This window comes from Struthio camelus, chromosome 1 (genome assembly GCF_040807025.1).
Source record: "Struthio camelus isolate bStrCam1 chromosome 1, bStrCam1.hap1, whole genome shotgun sequence".
Taxonomy (NCBI): Eukaryota; Metazoa; Chordata; class Aves; order Struthioniformes; family Struthionidae; genus Struthio; species Struthio camelus.
Window position 1 is genome coordinate 129,792,334 of NC_090942.1, and position 19,052 is coordinate 129,811,385.

General features: G+C 38.1%; 1 protein-coding gene across 4 annotated transcripts in view; it reads left to right on the top strand.

Annotated features, from left to right (window-relative positions):
- CFAP47 (cilia and flagella associated protein 47) overlaps positions 1 to 19,052 on the top strand; it is a 360,791-nt gene that overhangs the window by 314,974 nt on the left and 26,765 nt on the right. For all 4 annotated transcript variants that reach the window (XM_068916942.1, XM_068916957.1, XM_068916948.1 and 1 more), the window contains one exon: positions 280 to 441. In XM_068916942.1, the coding sequence (XP_068773043.1) occupies positions 280 to 441 (162 nt within the window). The remainder of the gene's footprint in view (positions 1 to 279; positions 442 to 19,052) is intronic.

The following is a 19,052-nucleotide window of genomic DNA, read 5'->3' on the forward strand; positions in this document are numbered from 1 at the left end:
CTCACTGATACATTTAAAACTATACCATAATATTTATTTGTAAATAAACTAAAATAAAGATATATATATATTTCATGATTACAAAAAAAAAGAGAAATTTGCAAGTGGTATTGGGAACCAACAGTAGGACAAGACTTTTGCTTGCTTACAAATTTTCTGCTACTTCACCTAAAGAATTCCATCCTTCTTCAAGACCATTTCAGTTTTATGGTTAGCTGTGTTGTTAAAATTAAGATGCTGGCAACATTTTATGAAGAATGGATTCTTGCTTTTCTGTAGCTGTGGTACGCTGTCGAGCCAGGCATAGAGTAGAAAAAAGAGTGGAAGTGCTGCTGGCCGGTGTAGTTCCTGGAGCAACTGCTATGCCTGCTGCAAGAAGTTCTTCAGTGGTTGATACAAATAAGCCGGGCAACATCCAAGATGAAGTTCAAGTCACTGATGGTAAGAGCAAATAGCTTGGATGCCATACTGTTTCAGTAACGTTGCAAATATGGTACAAGTACTTTATCAAATGTAGCTCAGCCTTGACAATGGATGAGGTTTAGAAAAATGCTGCTAGAAAAATCCTTCTCTCAGGCCATATTTCTACCATGTTGCACATATGGGACATTACTTAACCCTCCCCCCCCCCCCCTTTTTTTTTTGTGACTGTCTTGGCTGTGAGGTTGGCACACATACCATTTCTTGTTTAAAAGAGACTAGCCTGTACAAAGTTTGAAGTTAGCAAAAATATGTCTGTGTAAGCATTGCAAGGAAATATTTATCTGCAGGTTGTCCCTATTTGTAAGATGCATTCCCACTAGCAGGCCAATATCTGCAGCAAAATGGATTGAAGGAAGCCTTATTCGAAAAAAGCAATAAAGCTTTATAGAAAGATAGCTTCCATTTAGTGTTAATCAGCTGAGGACACAGTGAAAATCAATTTCTTTAGAGATACATCAGCTTTTCATATTATACCTCTTCTTGAGAGATGTAAATGGTAAGAAAAGAGTGCTTGTTACTGCTGAACGCCTGTTACATCTGTTAATAGATGTTAGTTAACAGGCATAGTTACTACAACAAAGTATACAATGTTACATTTTTATCTTCACAAATGATTATGCCCTCAAAACTTAACCCACATTTGACTGTGGGTGCAAATTCATCCTACCTGATTAAAAAAAAATACAATTTTAAAAATTATGATGCATGACATGAGGCATCCTACTGTGTATTTAACGTAGCTTTAAATGACAGGAAGGAATATTTCGTCAGTGTTCCGACTTCCTCAAGGGTATAATGTGAGGTGTAAGGTGGTGAGATAAAAGTCTACGGAAGTTGCTCTGATTGCAGTCCGTTGCTTAGGCATTCAGTCCGAGAGTCGCATAAACTGGGCTTTTGTGTCTTCTTTCTGCCACCTGAGTCAGTTTCAGAATCTGGCTCGATAGCTGCTTTACAGGAATACCATGTTCCAGAAACTCCTGGGCTAAATAACTGTGCTGTAGTTCATACTGCCAATCTGTAAACCCTAAGTCAAGGTGCGTTACATCCTTCCCGTAGGACTAATTCTTATACATCCTCCCTCTCCCCACCTGCACTGACGAGCATAGTCTCGTATCTGCGATTGTTGTCCAAGCTCTTTTAATGGAATTTTTTTTTTAGTATTTTTAAAAACAGAACAGGATCTGAGGTTGAATTGTCAGCAAGAGCCTGCATAGAATATACTTGCTGATTAGTTAATCTATATATTTGCCTATACTGCAGTGTCAAAGGAAACATATTCAGGCATATTGCTGTTTTATATTCTCAGAGTACAAAGTAATAGTGATCAAGCTAGTAGCATAAAAAGGTGGTCAATGTACATTCTTGCCTCTTTGGAGAACTGTAAATATCATGCAATTTTGTTTGGCCTTGTAAGAACAACCTTATATCAAAATACATGCTACCATTTTTATTACTATGGAATAGCTGGCTTAGCAGTTTTTTAAGCTGTTACGTGTGAATAGGCCATCTTAAATATATCTGAGCTATTTCACTCCAAAATGGTGGCATCAGAATTGGGAGGAATAACATGAATTCAGCAAGTTGAGACAGCATTTTGAAAGACTTGCAGATCTTTGATCTGTAGTGCTTGTTTTATTCATAGGAATGATATTTCGCGTTTACTAACACTGGCTTCTGCATATACTGCAAGACATTGATTTGGGACATTGCATTTTTTCAGACAAGGCATCTGGTAATGAAGCACTTGACACCGTGGGTACTAAGATCACTTAAAACTCTGGTGCTTTCCAGGATTGTCAATGACATTGTAATGTCATTATTGGATGAATTTGATGCCTCTTAGGAATCAAATTTAGTGGTGCTATCTGAGCATTCTTCAGCCTACCAATAATGATGTAAATAAAAGTATAAAGCTCTAAGATAACAGCTTGGCAAGCTGTTTTTCATTTTTTTTCTCTTCTGAAAGAGTAATTCATCAGAGTGTGTGTGATGTGTAGTAAGCAGTTTTTATATCCAAAGATAAATGATGATAATTACTGGCAAATCAGATTTAAACAGCTTCTACTGTGCTTCAGTATTTAAATTATTTGGACAAGAATAAACCCCTGGGAAGTGAAAATCTTCAAGCATGTCCTTTGCATTAAAAGAATTCAGTTTGGTTCCATTCCAGAAGGTTTTGTTTGAAATAAAAAGTTGTTATAATTTCTAAAGAAAGAAGGGACAGTCTAAACGCTGTATAGCTAAGGTAACATAATAAGTTGTTCAGAAATCAGCAATGTTTCAGAGATCCAACACATTAAAAAGTTAGAGTTTTTAGGGCATAATAATTATGTTATGGCCCATTTAAAATAATTTTCTATCGTATTAAATATTTATTTTTACTCTAATATATCAAATATATCATATGTTTGTTTTCTCTAAAGATACTATTTTCAGTTAAACTATTTTAAGAAGTTTCCTCAAAACAAGTGCCATGGTTGGTTTTTACTCTAACAAAATAGCTCTTTTTAGTTTACAGTCAATAGAAAATACAGAGGTGTTTGATTTTTCACAGTCTTATAAGAAAAACATCAGATTCACAAATTATCAGTTTTTTATGACTCAGAGTCATGAGTTTCTAAGCAACTAAACGTGGTCATGTTGAGAGCAGGTGAAGTATGCAGGGAGTATTTCTGATTTGAGGAAATAAAATAATCAGTCCTGTTCTGTCTCTGTCCCTTTTACTTGCTTCAGTTTATCACATAAGCCAGTGATTAGGGTTGAGTGTTTGTAATTAACTACACTAATCATGATTAATTCATTGTTTTTCTCACAGCCCAAAGGCTGGTCTTAATTCATTGCTACTGGATTCTTATTTCTGGGAAGGCTTTATGTGAATTATTGTTTTGGGGCAACAATGATGTTCAGGTTCTTGAGGGTAGCATAGATAATCATTTTTTTTAATGTTATGTGAAAGTTTTGCAGCTGTGCTGATCTCTGATGAAACAGATGAATGGTTCAATTGCAACTAGTGGTTAAATAACATTTTACAGTGATGTTAATCTGTAATGTACATCGGCATACATCATGCATAGTGTACCCATATCCTTTGTTTCACCACTGACAAAACCAGCAACCTCCCCACATTTTATGTAGTTTTATGCCAATTATCTAACATTCATAAATTCTTGAAACTGAAACTCTTCAGAATATATGGAAATCCTCTATTTTTTTTTAATCTCATTAAAATAGCTCTTTGAGGCATTACTGAATGTTGTGCAGCAAGGAGAGTAGTGGGGAAGAATACCTCCAAACATATGCTAAAAGCTATTCCCTCCCTCAGTAACTTCTCATGTTAGCCAGTGATATGGACTTCACTAAATTTGATGGCTCTGGTGATGGATCTGGATCAGGAGGTTCACCTTTAAGAAATGAGTTCAGTACATTTGGACAAAACCAAAGAAATCTTATCAGTGTGAGTTATAAAAGTGCCAGTATAGATGGAAACAAAATATTCTTATAGACCTACCGCTCATCCAGAGAGATTTTAATCTAATTATTGACAAAGTGTGTTGTGAATATGGAAAACAATATGAAGAGGATAATAATGATGGAGACAGCTCTATATATAACTTAAACTCTCTATTGTCAGAATCACTGTGGAATTATTTTTCAAGTGGTATTTGAGAATGAGTAAATTATAGCTTTATAAATGAGATTGTAAATGGATTTTTTTTACTCTATGAGGAACAGAGTAGAACAAAGAACAAAGAAATCCTCTTTTTAGATTAACAGCTGATCAAAGCTGTTAACAATAGCAAAATGGAAGTGTTAACACGGTGTGAACCACCAGTTGGTAGGACGAGTTACTCTGTTATGGATTACCTTGTTAAGGGTGACAAAGTTTGAACTTGTGCTGGAAAACAGGGAGCTAGCAGAAGTCAAAGAATAGAGGGAAAAATAGAAATGATAGTCTAAATGATGGATTATTTTAGTAGTTACTAGTGATTTAGTAGTTATATACTTTACAATTAGCTTCATGTTTCTTTATTTATGAGTGAACCATGGGAGCGGCTTGGTTTTTTTTTCTTTCTGAAGGAAGAGACTAATCTCAACTGCTTAAATTCTAATGGGTAACTCCTAATGGACAAGATGAGAAGTATTGCACTATAAAGGATTTTTTGAATGAAAATGAAATAATTACAGTAGATCGAATGGATAATCACAGTTTTAATGGTATATGAAGTACCAGGCTGATAAAACAATTCCATTTTGTAAATTGTCTTTACACGATAATCCAACAGAGTTTAAACACACAAAATTCATAATTTTTCTTTATAGTGGTTAGATTTGTAAGTGGCCTGTTCTTGCGCATTAGAAACAAGATATATAGAACACTAGGGTTATATTATTTTCCTTTGCGGAACTGCAATGTGCACAGGCATTCTGATGAAAAACTTCAAATAGGACTTTATTTATTCGATGACGATGTACTGGGTTAGCACTTGCTCTTAACTTTCTAAAGCAATATCCACGGCAGTAGGACAGTCAAGTGAAAAACAAACAATTTAGCATAATTTTTTTCTCACAGGTAGCCACATGTCCCTCTCCTACCCATTTTTTACTCTAGCTAGAATAATAATAAGAAATTCAGAAAAGGAACTCCTGAATTATAAGCAAACAAAATTTGTGAGCACAAATCAGTGCTTATGTTTCAGTTTATAGGAGAGTCACTCAGCATTTCTGTTTCTTTACCATTTTGTGAAATGTTAAACTCTGCAAACCTTAAAAATGAGAATCATCATTATGGTGGAATTTAGGATCCTGTGAGGAGGGAGCAGGACAATAAGAAGAGTTGCAACCCTGGACTTCAGGAGAGCTAACTTTGGCCTCTTGAGGGACCTACTTAGGGGAATCTCATGGCGTAGGGCCCTAGAAGGAAGAGGGGTCCAAGAAAGCTGGTTAATATTCAAGAATCACTTCCTCCAGGCTCAAGAGCAGTGCATCCCTCTGAGGAAGAAGTCCAGCAAAGCGGGCAGGAGACCTGCATGGATGAGCAAGGAACTCCTGGCAAAACTCCAGCAGAAGAAGGAAGTGTACAGAATGTGGCAAAGGGGACAGGCCACTTGGGAGGAATACAGGGACGTTGTCAGAGTGTGCAGGGATGCAACAAGGAAGGCTAAGGCCCAGTTGGAGTTACATCTGGCAAGGGATGTCAAGGACAACAAGAAGGGGTTCTTCAAATACATCAATAGCAAAAGGAAGACTAGGGGAAATGTGGGCCCACTGCTGAATGGGGCGGGTGCCCTGGTAACGAAGGATATGGGGAAGGCAGAGTTACTGAATGCTGCCTTTGTTTCAGTCTTCACTGCTAAGGCCAGTCCTCAGGAATTCCAGACCTTGGAGACAAGAGAGGAAGTCTGGAGGAAGGAAGACTCTCCCTTGGTCGAGGAGGATCAGGTTAGAGATCATTTGTCCAAACTGGACATCTATAAATCCGTGGGCCCCGATGGGATGCACCCACGAGTGCTGAGGGAGCTGGCGGATGTTATCGCTAGGCCACTCTCCATCCTCTTGGAAAGGTCCTGGAGATCAGGAGAGGTGCCTGAGGACTGGAAGAAAGCCAATGTCACGCCAGTCTCCCAAAAGGGCAAGAAGGAGGAGGCAGGAAACTCCAGGCCTGTCAGCCTCACCTCCCTCCCTGGAAAGGTGATGGAGCAGCTCCTCCTGGAGGTCATCTCCAAGCATGTGGAGAAGAAGAGGGTGATCCGGAGTAGTCAGCATGGATTCACCAAAGGGAAATCGTGCTTGACCAACCTGATAGCCTTCTCTGATGGAATGACTGGCTGGGTAGAGGAGGGGAGAGCAGTGGCTGTTGTCTGCCTGGACTTCAGCAAGGCTTTTGACACTCCCTCCCAACACATCCTCCTAGGTAAGCTCAGGAAGTGTGGGCTAGATGAGTGGACGGTGAGGTGGCTTGAGAACTGGCTGGATGGCCGAGCTCAGAGGGTTGTGGTGAATGGCGCAGAGTCAAGTTGGAGGCCTGTAGCTAGTGGTGTCCCCCAGGGGTCAATACTGGGTCCAGTCTTGTTCAATGTATTCATCAATGACCTGGAGGAAGACACAGAGTGCACCCTCAGCAAGTTTGCTGCTGATACCAAACTGGGGGGAGTGGCTGACACACCAGAGGGCTGTGCTGCCATTCAGAGGGACGGGGACAGGCTGGAGAGGTGGGCGGAGAGGAACCTCCTGACGTTCAACAAAGGCGAGTGCAGGGTCGTGCACCTGGGGAGGAATAATCCCATGCACCAGGACAGGCTGGGGGCTGACCTGCTGGAAAGCAGCTCTGCAGAGAAGGACCTGGGAGTGCTGGTGGACAACAAGTGAAGCATGAGGCAGCAGTGTGCCCTTGTGGCCAAGAAGGCCAATGGGATCCTGGGGTGCATGAGGCAGAGTGTTGCCAGGAGGTGGAGGGAGGTGATCCTGCCCCTCTACTCAGCCCTGGTGAGGCCTCACCTGGAGTACTGTGTCCAATTGTGGGCTCCCCAGTCCAAGAGAGACACGGCACTGCTAGAGAGAGTCCAGCGGAGGGCTACAAAGATGATGAGGGGACTGGATGGAGCCTCTCTCCTCTGAAGAAAGGCTGCGAGAGCTGGGCCTGTTTAGCCCGGAGAAGAGAAGATTGAGAGGCGATCTCATCAACGTGTACAAGTATCTGAAGGGGGAGTGTCAAGAGGATGAGGCCAGCCTCTTCTCCGTGGTGCGCAGCAACAGGACAAGAGGAAATGGGCAGAAACTGAACCACAGGGAGTTCCATCTGAACCTGAGGAAAAACTTCTTCACTGTGAGGGTGACAGAGCATTGGAGCAGGTTGCCCAGAGAGGTAATGGGGTCTCCTTTGCTGGAGATATTCAAAACCTGCCTGGACGCGATCCTGGGCAATATGCTCTAGAGGGCCCTGCTTGAGCAGAGGGGTTGGACTAGATGATCTCCAGAGGTCCCTTCCAACCTCAACCATTCTCTGAATCTGTGATTATACAAATTAAAATTTGTTTCTAACAGCTATGCAAAATCATGCTCAGTTAAAATATTCAGCACTTACAGGAAACCAGATCAATTATAAACTAATCTGAAGTTATTTACTGACTTTCACAGAAGTGCAAAAACAATAACTCTAAAAAAATCAAAAGTAATTCAGTTCTTGCTAATGGTACTTTTCAGTATGATGTGCACCCAGGAGAAAGAAAAGGCCAAAAGAACTGATTAGGTAATCCAACATAACATCTTTCTGGAGCAAGGATGTAGAGGTAGGTGGTTGTATTAAATTTTAACGGCTAAAGAAAAATTAGGCGATATAACTTGCTACAAGAATCTGTGCCTTACTTTACTTCTTATATTATTGTATTATTGCCAAAGTTCCATTTCTGCCATTTCTTTTTCACTGAATTGGCTGATAATGAAGCTTTACCTCCGCAGCGCAGATTCAGTCCCCTACATCCTTGATTTGTCAAGATATTTTGGAAAAGCTTCTGGAGATCAAACTGTAGGCCACACAGTTCACCACGCTGTTTGTTGTGCTTCTGTAATATCATGTCACCCCACAGTGATCCATCTGCATTAATTTGAACTAATTTAGGATTTAGCCCATTAATTATTGGCCTTCAACAGGGCAGAACGCACATGAACTTTGTGCATTTTCCAGAAGAACAAAGGAACAATCAGTACTCTCCTTGTCTAAGTATCTCATCTTTATTTCCACACTTTTCATTTTAGAAAAGCAAGCAGGAGGGTTTATATACCCTGTAGACAAAGTGCCTGACAGTCACTGTAGTAACAAATACATGCACACCTAAAACTAGTCTGTTCCAAAGGTTTTTCTATTTCCGAGTTATTGTATTGTATTTTTGTGATGCTGCTAATTTCAAATTGACTTATAATGGAATTTCTTTATCAAGTCAATTCTTAGCCTGTATTTTCTTGTCTCAGAACCCACAGTGTTCAAATATTGTTGTTGTTAGAGGAAATGGAGTTACGCACTTCAGAGATTTCGCTCATCTTTCCCATATTGCTCATTTCCAAAATGAGCATGAGGCAAAAAGGAAAAAACAAACTTCCCTAGTCGTTATGGAGAATGTGTTCAATGTTCTGTTTCTGTAAATATAAGTACATTGTGCCTGTAGTTCTAACACTCTTAGGAGTAACTTCATTTGAAGATTTGAAGATATAGCTAGCAATTAAAATTATAAAGACAAATGACTAAATGTTCCATAGTGTAATGGAATCAGCACAGGACATTGAATCAAATTGTTCCCCTGAACCATTAGTCTTTCTTCGAGCCAATTTGGGGAGACGGCAGTGGAACTTTAGAGTTTTGCTACACAAGCTTGTTATTACTTCTGAATAGTTGGGGTTTTTTTAATTGGTTTATATCCAAAAAATAACACAAATGGATTTATTTTCCTTCTATCCATTACAGGAATGTTTCCAGCCAAAAATACTGCAAACTCTGTCTAGAGCCAAAGGAAATGAGATTTTTGGGTCCAAGATGTAATGAGAAAGTTCTTAGAATCACTGTTTTGCATGGAATTACCTAAGCGCTTCCATTTTAAATACCTGAATCCTTTTGTGGTTTTGCAGTAACTTAGCAGTAATTTGCTGTCCTCAAAAAGTGCCTCAGTCTCAGGTGTCCTCAGCAGCCCATGAAAAGCCCTGTCAGTATTCACAGTGAGTTCTTCTGCCTATTTGAGTTTAGGGATTCGATACAGGATGTTCTAAAAGTATGTGTCCTGGATTTGGCTTTGCAGAAAACATAATATTGATTACTGCTTTGCCCAGAGAAGAGGCACTATTGCTGCTCTTCGTGACCAGAGATACTGTTCGGTCATTCGGGTCATCTTCCCTCTTCTGCCTGGGAGGACTGTAATCCAAACCTCCCATGAGACTACTGCTGTCCTATAGTACAGCCACTTATACGCCCCTGTGTTCAAGCTGTTCCACCTTACATATAACTTTAAATTTAATTCATTGGGTAAGAAAAAGGAAGCAAATGAACATGAATGTAGTGACATGCCGCAGAGCCCGTTCCCCAGTGGCTGCTGGAGTGTCAAGAGGATGAGGCCAGCCTCTTCTCCGTGGTGCCCAGCAACAGGACAAGAGGCAATGGGCAGGAACTGAACCACAGGGAGTTCCACCTAAACCTGAGAAAAAACTTCTTCACTGTGAGGGTGACAGAGCATTGGAGCAGGTTGCCCAGAGAGGCAGTGGAGTCTCCTTCGCTGGAGATATTCAAAACCCGTCTGGATGTGATCCTGGGCAATATGCTCTAGAGGGCCCTGCTTGAGCAGAGGGGTTGGACTAGATGATCTCCAGAGGTCCCTTCCAACCTCAACCATTCTCTGATTCTGTGATTCTGTGATTAGGCAGTGTGTTCCAGTCTCTGTGGTAAGGCTGTTTTGTATACTAAAAAGGATATGTATCTTAAAAAGAATATATCACAGGATAACAAAAGTATGCCTCTTTAATAGACCACAGTATAGTTTAGAAATATCTGAGACATTCTTACAAATGCTAGTAACAGTACCAGAAACAATTTAGCTGCATCAGTAGAGAGTTCCATGTGAATAAATTCACCTTTTTTGGTTAATTTTCAATAGAAACTAACCAAAAATAGTATGTGATCATCTAAGTAAAGATTATGTCACAGATATAGATTGAACAGAATAGATATCAGAATTGAAATAGTATCAGGAAATTTATAAATAATTTAAGTTATTTTGATTTCAAAGACGTGATTTAAGACATAGATTCTTTCAGTCTCATTTATAGGAATAATCTATTTATATGACCAGATAAGAATTCCTTGCTAGGGAAATTTGTCTTTTCTCCATATTCCCTTATAAGTTAGAAGGAAGTACAGAAAATCCCTCCATCTGGTGACTGCAAATTTATATGACCCATTTTACTTATGTAGCCTGTCTACTTTTTGAATTTGCAGAGGTACTGAGTGGGTGGCTCTGAATATATGCAAGCAAGTTTTCAAAACACAAAAATTCATTTCTACATGAGAAAATCCTCAGAGTGGAGTTCTTTAGCCTGTAGTCCCACGGGCTTATTTGCCTGTTGATTTAGGTTAAGATACGGGGAAGTAGCATAACCTAGGTTGACATCTTTGTCATCCACACGCTTAAAAAAATGCAACTATTATAAAACCCTGAACCGCAACAATTTCTCATCCCTAAGTCCCCATTTCATGTGGTGACCATGAATCAAGAGATACGTATCAAATGAAAATTAGTAGCATACTTACATGTCCTCAAAAAACAAATAAATCAAGACCTTACAATACATACATTCTCATGTCACATCTCCGTTCCTAAAATCCTCCACAGAGCAAATACTGTTTTCATTGTGTTCGAGAGGCAACCAGATTCTGATCAGTCTGGACAGTCCAATTTGTGAAAAGAAATTTCACAGTAATTAGAAAAGTAATGTGTCCATCTGAAATATCTGCTAATTAAATTAAAACATTTTAAAACATTTTATTATTAATCTTCTAAAATGAACTTGTAATGTAATTGCAAGTGAAGATTAGCTCAACAGCTCATATGGCAATTCCAGCTTCTGGAAGTACTGTACCCTGTAGCTGACACACTTGGTAGATGTAAAGGTACCTTTAAAATCAACAACATTGCCTTTTGCTACCCATGGCCTGCGTTATTCAAATAATGAAGGTTTCAGTGTTTTCTTTTTAAAAACTCTTGGGTTTATTTGTGTCAGTTTTTCAGAATTTCGAAGGGCAAATAAACTGTACTGGGTATAGGAAAATTTTAAACATCAGTGCTTCATGACTTACTGAAAAAGGACAACTGCAGCCTTGCTAAGTAAGAATTGTACCTCAGTGCAGTTCAATGTGCTCTGATTTTTAACAGCAATCAACAGAATTGTGCCTTGTCTGCTGAAAATTGTTTTAGAGTAGGGGTGATCAGAAAAATTTATAATGGGTCTATTTTTACGCCTAAGTTACAAGACAAAGTTTAAAAGTAGTCAGAAACCACAGTCTCTTGGAAAAGCTATTTTGAATTTATTTGTTGTGTCTCTGTTAGTTCAGCAAAATGAGGTATACATTGCATAGACACAGCTGATTTACAAAGTTATGTATCAGTGATGCTTAGAGGTGTGGTCAAAACTTACAAAAACCTGAATTGTGTTAATAAACGTAATCCACAATATTTTGTTTTCCTGGACATAAAGTATTTTATAATTATATGTAACCTTAATAAACAGCTATGAAGGAGCTTGAATATCTGTATCTATAATTACTCATATGTAGTAAGACAAATTATGTTTGTGTGATCCAGTGTTCCAAGATTGCTGTGTTCCTGCATGGAAAGCGTTTTATAATTATGTGTAACCCTCATCAGGAACTGTGAAGGAGCTTAAATAGCTAATGATGGCCTAAATTTATTCGTCCTTGGCATTTGTAAAGTCACATTAATAGAGCATGGAGTCACATTTTAACTGGCAAGTGATAAGTTCCATGAATGGAAATGGCATGTTTCAAAATATGGAAACAGTATTTTCTGTGCCAGAGAACTATGCTTGACGCAGTATGTGCTGACAATGTTGGAAGACAAGGAATAGGAAGGATTTATAAAACAATTAGTTTTAAGAATGAATTTTGAAAAAAAGAGAGAGAGAGAGGCTAAGTATATAGAATGTGATACGAAATGCTAGAAAATTATTTGAACACATTAGTGTGATGAGTGATTTAGAGCAAAGCACTGGTATCCTCTTAACCTCATATCAGAAAAGCTATAGAACATCCCCTATGAGTTATATCATTCCAATATATCAACAAATGATAAAATAGAGGGCTGAAAACGAGGATACCGTTGATGGAGGGGAGGGAGCAAGAGCCATCACACTGTCATATTAAAACACTGAAACAAGCAACATAGCTATTGTGTCGTAACTGCAAAAATCTCACAGCTGCTGTAAAGGAGTCTGGAGGAATTTGCTTGCATTGAAAGTGGATCTTCCAAATGACCAGCATAATTTTTTTAGTCAGTAACGTTACTACTTCATGCGTTGAAGTAGTCAGATATCATCATGGTGAGTGCAGTGGAAAAACCTGTGAAGAGATTAATAATTTTGTTTTCAATTTAGCATCTGTGTGGGCTGTCACACATTGAATGGTTAGATTAAAAGACGTCTTGAGTTGCTACTGGTTTTGGGGAGCAGCATTCAGAAGGAACCAAATGATACTATGGGAAAAAATGTCTTTGTGAATTGAGACCACATGATAAAATATGTTCATGAAGAAGCTGTTTTGAGGTTGCTTATGGCCAGGTACACTTGTGCAAACTTTTCTAGCTGCAAAAATCTCTTTCCTTCTTTGCAAACTGCATCAGACTTGCTCTCTAGTACTGCAAGAATATCTGTCATCCTATCTGCCTCAGTCTGATGAGGTATGGATATGCTGAAAGCTCTCTAGGATATCCTGCATACCATGAATGAATTTGAATCCTTTGCCTTTTAAGGCCAGAAAAAAACATCGAAGAAAACCTGGCCCATGTTCTATACTGGAGGCAGGTTGTCCTGACAGTACTGAGAAAATACTAACTGTTCATGCCAAGATTTCTGTGCCACTCTAAAACTTACGTAAAAGACATACGTACTTGAAAAACCTGCTTTTGACATATGGAGACTAGGCTCCAGGAAACATTTTCCATGATTCCCATGCTTTATCATCTTCTGCTGCAGCTCAGATAAAGAAAATGAAATCACCTGAGATCTTCCAGAAATCTCGTTCTCTGCCATCTCTCCCCCTCACCCTGAGAGGAATAGAAAGTTCAGCAGAGGAGCAGAGGGCTGCCAGTCTTAGGCTCTCAGCAGTGCTTCTTCAGGCCCCCTACCTGCAGGTCTGATCTTCTCTATGAGCACTGGTCAGCTCTGGTTTTGCTTGGAAAAATATTTCCCGAAGTGTTGACTTAGTTACACCAGTGACACGCAGTGATGCCACTTGTGATCTTCAGATCGTATTAATCAAATGCCTAAAGTTATTTGGGATAAACCTGCACTGTAACTTTCATTTTTTTGGAATTATAGCTTTATGTTCCGTAATGGAGTTGTTAACGTAAAAGTCCAAATTATTGTGTAGCATAGGGAAATAAAGAAAGGCAGAGCTTTCAAAAAGCTTTAGAATAGAACCAACTATGATGCACAGTAACATATGAATATGTACATTTTGGTATGAATTATATTTTTCTTTATTCATTTGATACAAAAAGAAACGCTTGAATCATTAGCTTGCTTAAAATAAGAGGAAGGCTTGTTGACAGGTATTTTAGTGGTTAGTCAAAAGAAGCATCACAAGGTGATCTTTATTTGCTAAAATTATTAGATTACCAGCTAAGTGAAGGCAATGGTAAGTAAATAGGACAATGATGAAAAAGGAATAAAATGTTTTTGAAAGAATTAATTTTAGTCAGTTACTGTAAAAGACTATTTATAGAACATTGCACAAATCTAAGCAGAATGCCAGATAAAAGTAGGATCCTGTGAGAGATCCTCTGGGCTGATCCTTTTGCTTATCCTGAAGTTTTTACTTCAATTTACTATGCCAAATTATATGAAAGCAAAGAAGTAAAAACTGTTAAGAGAGAGGAACGTGGGTAAATGTAACAAAAAGAGAAGTAGTCCAAAAGGGATTCAGAGAGAAAGAGAATGTGAGGACAGTAGCTGAAAGGAAGAATGCAGAAATGTATGAGAAGTAGCAGATACTAGATACTAGATGCAGACAGTATATTTCGTATATACAGATTGACCATATGTGCATCTGCCCATTCATTCACTAAATGATGCAGTATTTTGGAGAAAGACTTTCTAAGGCCTTGCATTAGAAATCTACTTTTAAGAAGTGTTTTGCAAGAGAAAAAGGTAGCAAAAAAGCCAGAGGAAGCTTAAGAGAGAATTTAGGAAAGAGATGTTAAAGGTGTTTGCTAGGAAGCTAGGCAGTGGGATATATGGGAATAAAAAAGGAAAAGGAAGATGTGGCTAGGAATGGAATTTTGCAGAGCCTTGAATATATGGGCAAAAAGCTTTAATTAGAAAGAAATTTGCAGAGAAGCGATATAAAGACATACAAGCAGAGCTATGCTGAGAATTTCCTCAGAATTCCATTGAGGATCAACGAGTATGTTAACAGCAGAAGGAGATCACTTTCAAATCCGTTAATTTCTTTGTATTTAAGGTATTTTGGTGTCTGGCATTTAATGAAGTATGTGATGTTATCTTTGCTGATCTGTTATCATGCTCTCTATACAGCAATTTTGTACCTGTATGAAAAATTTCAGTGAAAGGCCATATTCAGTTACAAATAGGTCTTTTGGCAACCTTGTGTTCTTTGCTTATTCTGCTGCTATTAGCCTGGAGTTATGACATTTTACAGTGAGAAGTAGATGTTTACTTCTCAGATGAGATTCATTTTTCACTGCCTGGAAGATACTGGCTACTGAAATGTTGGAAATTTCTTCCCCATCAGACTTCCTTTTATTTTTTCCTGTTATTCTTCTAACTCACTTTTGCTATTCACTTGAGAAAAGCTATATTGAAACCTTTTAATCCACTGTTACTTATTTATATTTTTATGTTATTCTTTAATCCAAGTCATTTATTGTCTCTGTTTCTGCTTTCACTCTTAAGGTATAACTGCATAGTTAATGTTCACTTCCCCACTCTTTACTGAGCTTAAATAGCATGTGTGTGAAGGCTCCTGGAAGACAGTGGAGAATCTCACAGCAAAAGGAAAAATGTCAGACCAGAGTTTGAACGGGGTTGTGAAGAAAGATATTTTCTGAGGTTTGGAAGGACAGCATTAGATCCCAAACATCTGGTAGTTAGGACTGTATAAATTCTGAACCTGTAGTTTCTTTTTCATTCGCTTTGGAGGCTATTGTTGAAGAGGGAAATAAGTCTTTGTTTAGAACGTGAGGAGGAGCCAGGGCAGCAACTGATGCTTAACCTTGGAGAATTAGCAGAACTAGGGAAACAAACTGAGAGAGCGCAGTAGGCTTACATCCAGCACCAGATAAAGTAATTTACCTGGCTTTTGAAAAGCACAAAACTGCAAGTTTGTGAATAGCTGGGCTTTCGTTTTGTGTTTGCATTCTGTGATTGTGCTGACCTCCTTTATTAAGTGACTGCAAGTAAGATCGCAGCCAGCTGAATGGGAAGTGAGGAAGGCCACCTGAATGAATTTGCTCTTTATCTGTGTTCTGTTGCATCTATCCAAAGTAAGAAAAGCCTCTGTAATGAGGACAAGCATTTCTGCAGTCTGAACCTCTTTCTGTCACTGCTTCAATTTCCTCCTACGTCACTGGAAATTGGAGACAATCTGAAGAACAAGAACATCCCTTAGCACAGTCGTCTCCCCTGCCATTTCTAGTCACCAAGTGTGCCGCAGGTTAAGCGTTATTTGCAGAGTGCTCAGGCAGCTAGATCTCATTTGGGAACCCACAAAAAGACTGCAGCCTCACAGGCCTCTTTCCATTAGATTTTTGTCCTCAGAAAATGTGTTTAATGAGCTGGTCTTCAGTGAGGTCAAACACTTACTCACTTTTCAGAAATATAAGGGAGGTACACAAAGCTTCTCTAATGACAATGTGAAACTCTTTTCCAGGTCAGATCTATCCAGTGGGCCTTTCACAGTACCATCTATAGACATTAAGCCCATCACTGTCGTAATTAGCCCGTAGCAGGTTAACTTTTCTACTGCGAAGTCAGTTACATTCCGGAGGTACCTGTTGTGTGACCCTGCTAGGCTGGTCTTTTTATTTTTAGATGTATGGCATCTATTATTTAGTTTTACAGTAATCCCTAGCAGTCACAAAAATTCACATTTTTCTAAATTATCTGCTCATAATGTAAAAACCTTGAAGTTTCCACACTATCATTCTTACAAGTCAGAAAGTAAATAAAACAAAAGTGGTCTATTTCTTTTGTCTTCTTAGAGGTTATAAAAAGCGCAACAAATCCTCAGCAATTTAATTCTAGTGTGTTTTGAGAAGTAGCCTTGCTAACACTTGAGAGCGTATGACAGCCATATACAAAAGCACATAGCTCAAACATCTTGTTGTGAGGCAGGTTTTCAAATATAGCTATTTCAGTAATTCTTATAAAGCTGCATACATAAATGTTGCCTAGATGTATACTAACTTTTGAAATTCTTTAGTTACAGAAAGAAAAATACTATAAAAAATTGAGATTCATAGCCTTTCAGAATAACAAATGTTTAATGCTTTACAAAATTCGTCTCACAATAATTACCCAAAACTAAATTCTTACTTCACATCTTACTTAAGTAATGCATAATATTCTTCGGGAAATATGAGGAAGTAATGTTTTTTATAATTGGAATTTTGTTCCTTAGGTCTAACTAGCTGTACATAAATAGCATGTTATATCTTCATCTTGTTATTTGGATTGATAAATATCTGTATTTTAAGACACGTATGAACTGGTTAAAACTATTGCTGTTCTGTTTTCAGAACAGGGGCAGATTAATTGGGATGTACGATACACCTGCATTTCTATTCTACAATTTGCATTAGAAAAAATAACAATTGTCCCTGCACTAAAATGGTGATTTAAAAAACAAAACTCGTGAGCGACTAGTATACAAAGTGCTGGGGTAAAAGGTCAAGGCCTATTTCAAGCAATATGCAGTTATTGTATTTGGCATTACTTTAAAGATAAGTCCCCAAAGTTTTATTTATTTTGCCATTTTAATTGAAACTGGGCTTTAAAAGTCAACAGAAGCCTGAGCCTTTGACAATTTGGACACATTTCTAGCACTGTTTAACAACTTTTTTTTGCCTTCAGCAGCTGCCAGTTTGTTTAGGCAGTATGTGTATTATAGAATTGTCTGAAACAAATATTAACATAGTCAGGAAGGCTTCCCATAATATGGTAATATGGTAGTCTTTAGGGTTTGCAGCTCTGATGAAAATCTAATTAGGTTTTTCTGTTTTGAATAGCCCTAAACTAGATCTGCAGTGTAGATTCACAACCAGCTAAGGGACCTGCATAATGAAGCTTTCAGCTATATTCATTTGATGCTTAAAAATGCATTGTTTTTCCTTAGGTGTTGTAAATATTTTAATATTTTAACTAAATGCTTACTATGAGCATAGAACAGGCTATAAAACAGCCCAGAGCAGGAAAAATATAGTTTTTAATTGCTTATGACTAAAAGGCACTGTACAAATATGTGAAACCAAACCCAGATATCTTCAGATACTAAAAACACCACGTAATTCACAACATTTTCTTCCTAGCATCTGAACTATAAAATAAGCCTTTTCTGAGCAGTGTTGTGTGATTTAACTGCTGAAAGAAACATCTGCTCAACAGTTGCAATTTTCCCACTATGGCATGCTCCAAATGATGTCATCTTTTCTCTCCCATAATAAGTTAGTTTTTGTGTCTAAATCTTCATGTTTTGGCATCTGTGTAGGGTGACTATTACAAGCCTTAGGCTGTTCTGAATTCTGAATGCCTGGCATGAACAGGGTATTTTTCAATACCATAGAGCAAAAAGTGCTATTCTTACATTAACAACAAAACATGGAACAATATACGATGATCCCAGGAATTGTATGAACTGAAGGAAAAATGTTTGTCTTTAATTTCGTTATAACAAAGCACATGTATAATAATAAAGTATAATTATAATGGATAGATTAATACATGGAAATCCTATGTTTTCAGTACTTGGTGTGCATCTACTATGATGGATAATCCTGTATGTTGGTGATAATATTTTGTTTACATCTATGTAACTCTTATATCTAGCATGAATCTTTCATACATCTGTGTAAGTGATCTACTTTAAAGACTCAGAATTGATTCAGTATAAGCTCTGACAATTCTTAGGGTTAATCTAAGCTATGTATTACAAACATATTGGCACCAAAAGTTAAAACTTCTTATTAGTTAATGAAGTAGTGAAAAGGAACTTTTACATTTAAGCAAAGAAGAAAGGACTTCAGGCATAGGAAGGAATTTCCATATGCTTTAGATGGCTTTACAGATGGGCAAAACTCAAGTAAGCTGTTGCGTAGCTGTCTCACAGTGTATTGTTTCTTGGGGATAGAGATTTTTTATGGAAAGAAATGTATAGTCTGTATATTAGAATTCAAAATATGAAGGCCCTCAGAGGTAACTTTGAACCTGATTGACGGTCTATAACCAGCATATGGACGGATGCATAAACAGGAGTTCTGCACAGCACATCGCACTAAGCTCTGGAAAGTCAAAATGTGTCCTGAGATAGGTGGTCACAGTAAAATGAAATCTCCTGTAACATTTAGTGATGTTGTTAAAAGACTTTTCATCCAGAGTGTGTAAAACTTTTAAATAGATTAGAAGCTTAAGATTCTGTTCCTCATAGTAATTTAGTTCCCATCTGTGCACAAATTGCTATCGTATACTGAATATTACAGTGTTCTTTATTATAGCTGGAAGAACCATTTGATTCAAGAAGCTCAGCTGTTTATGCCATTATTACTTGGCCTTTTCATAGCTACCAA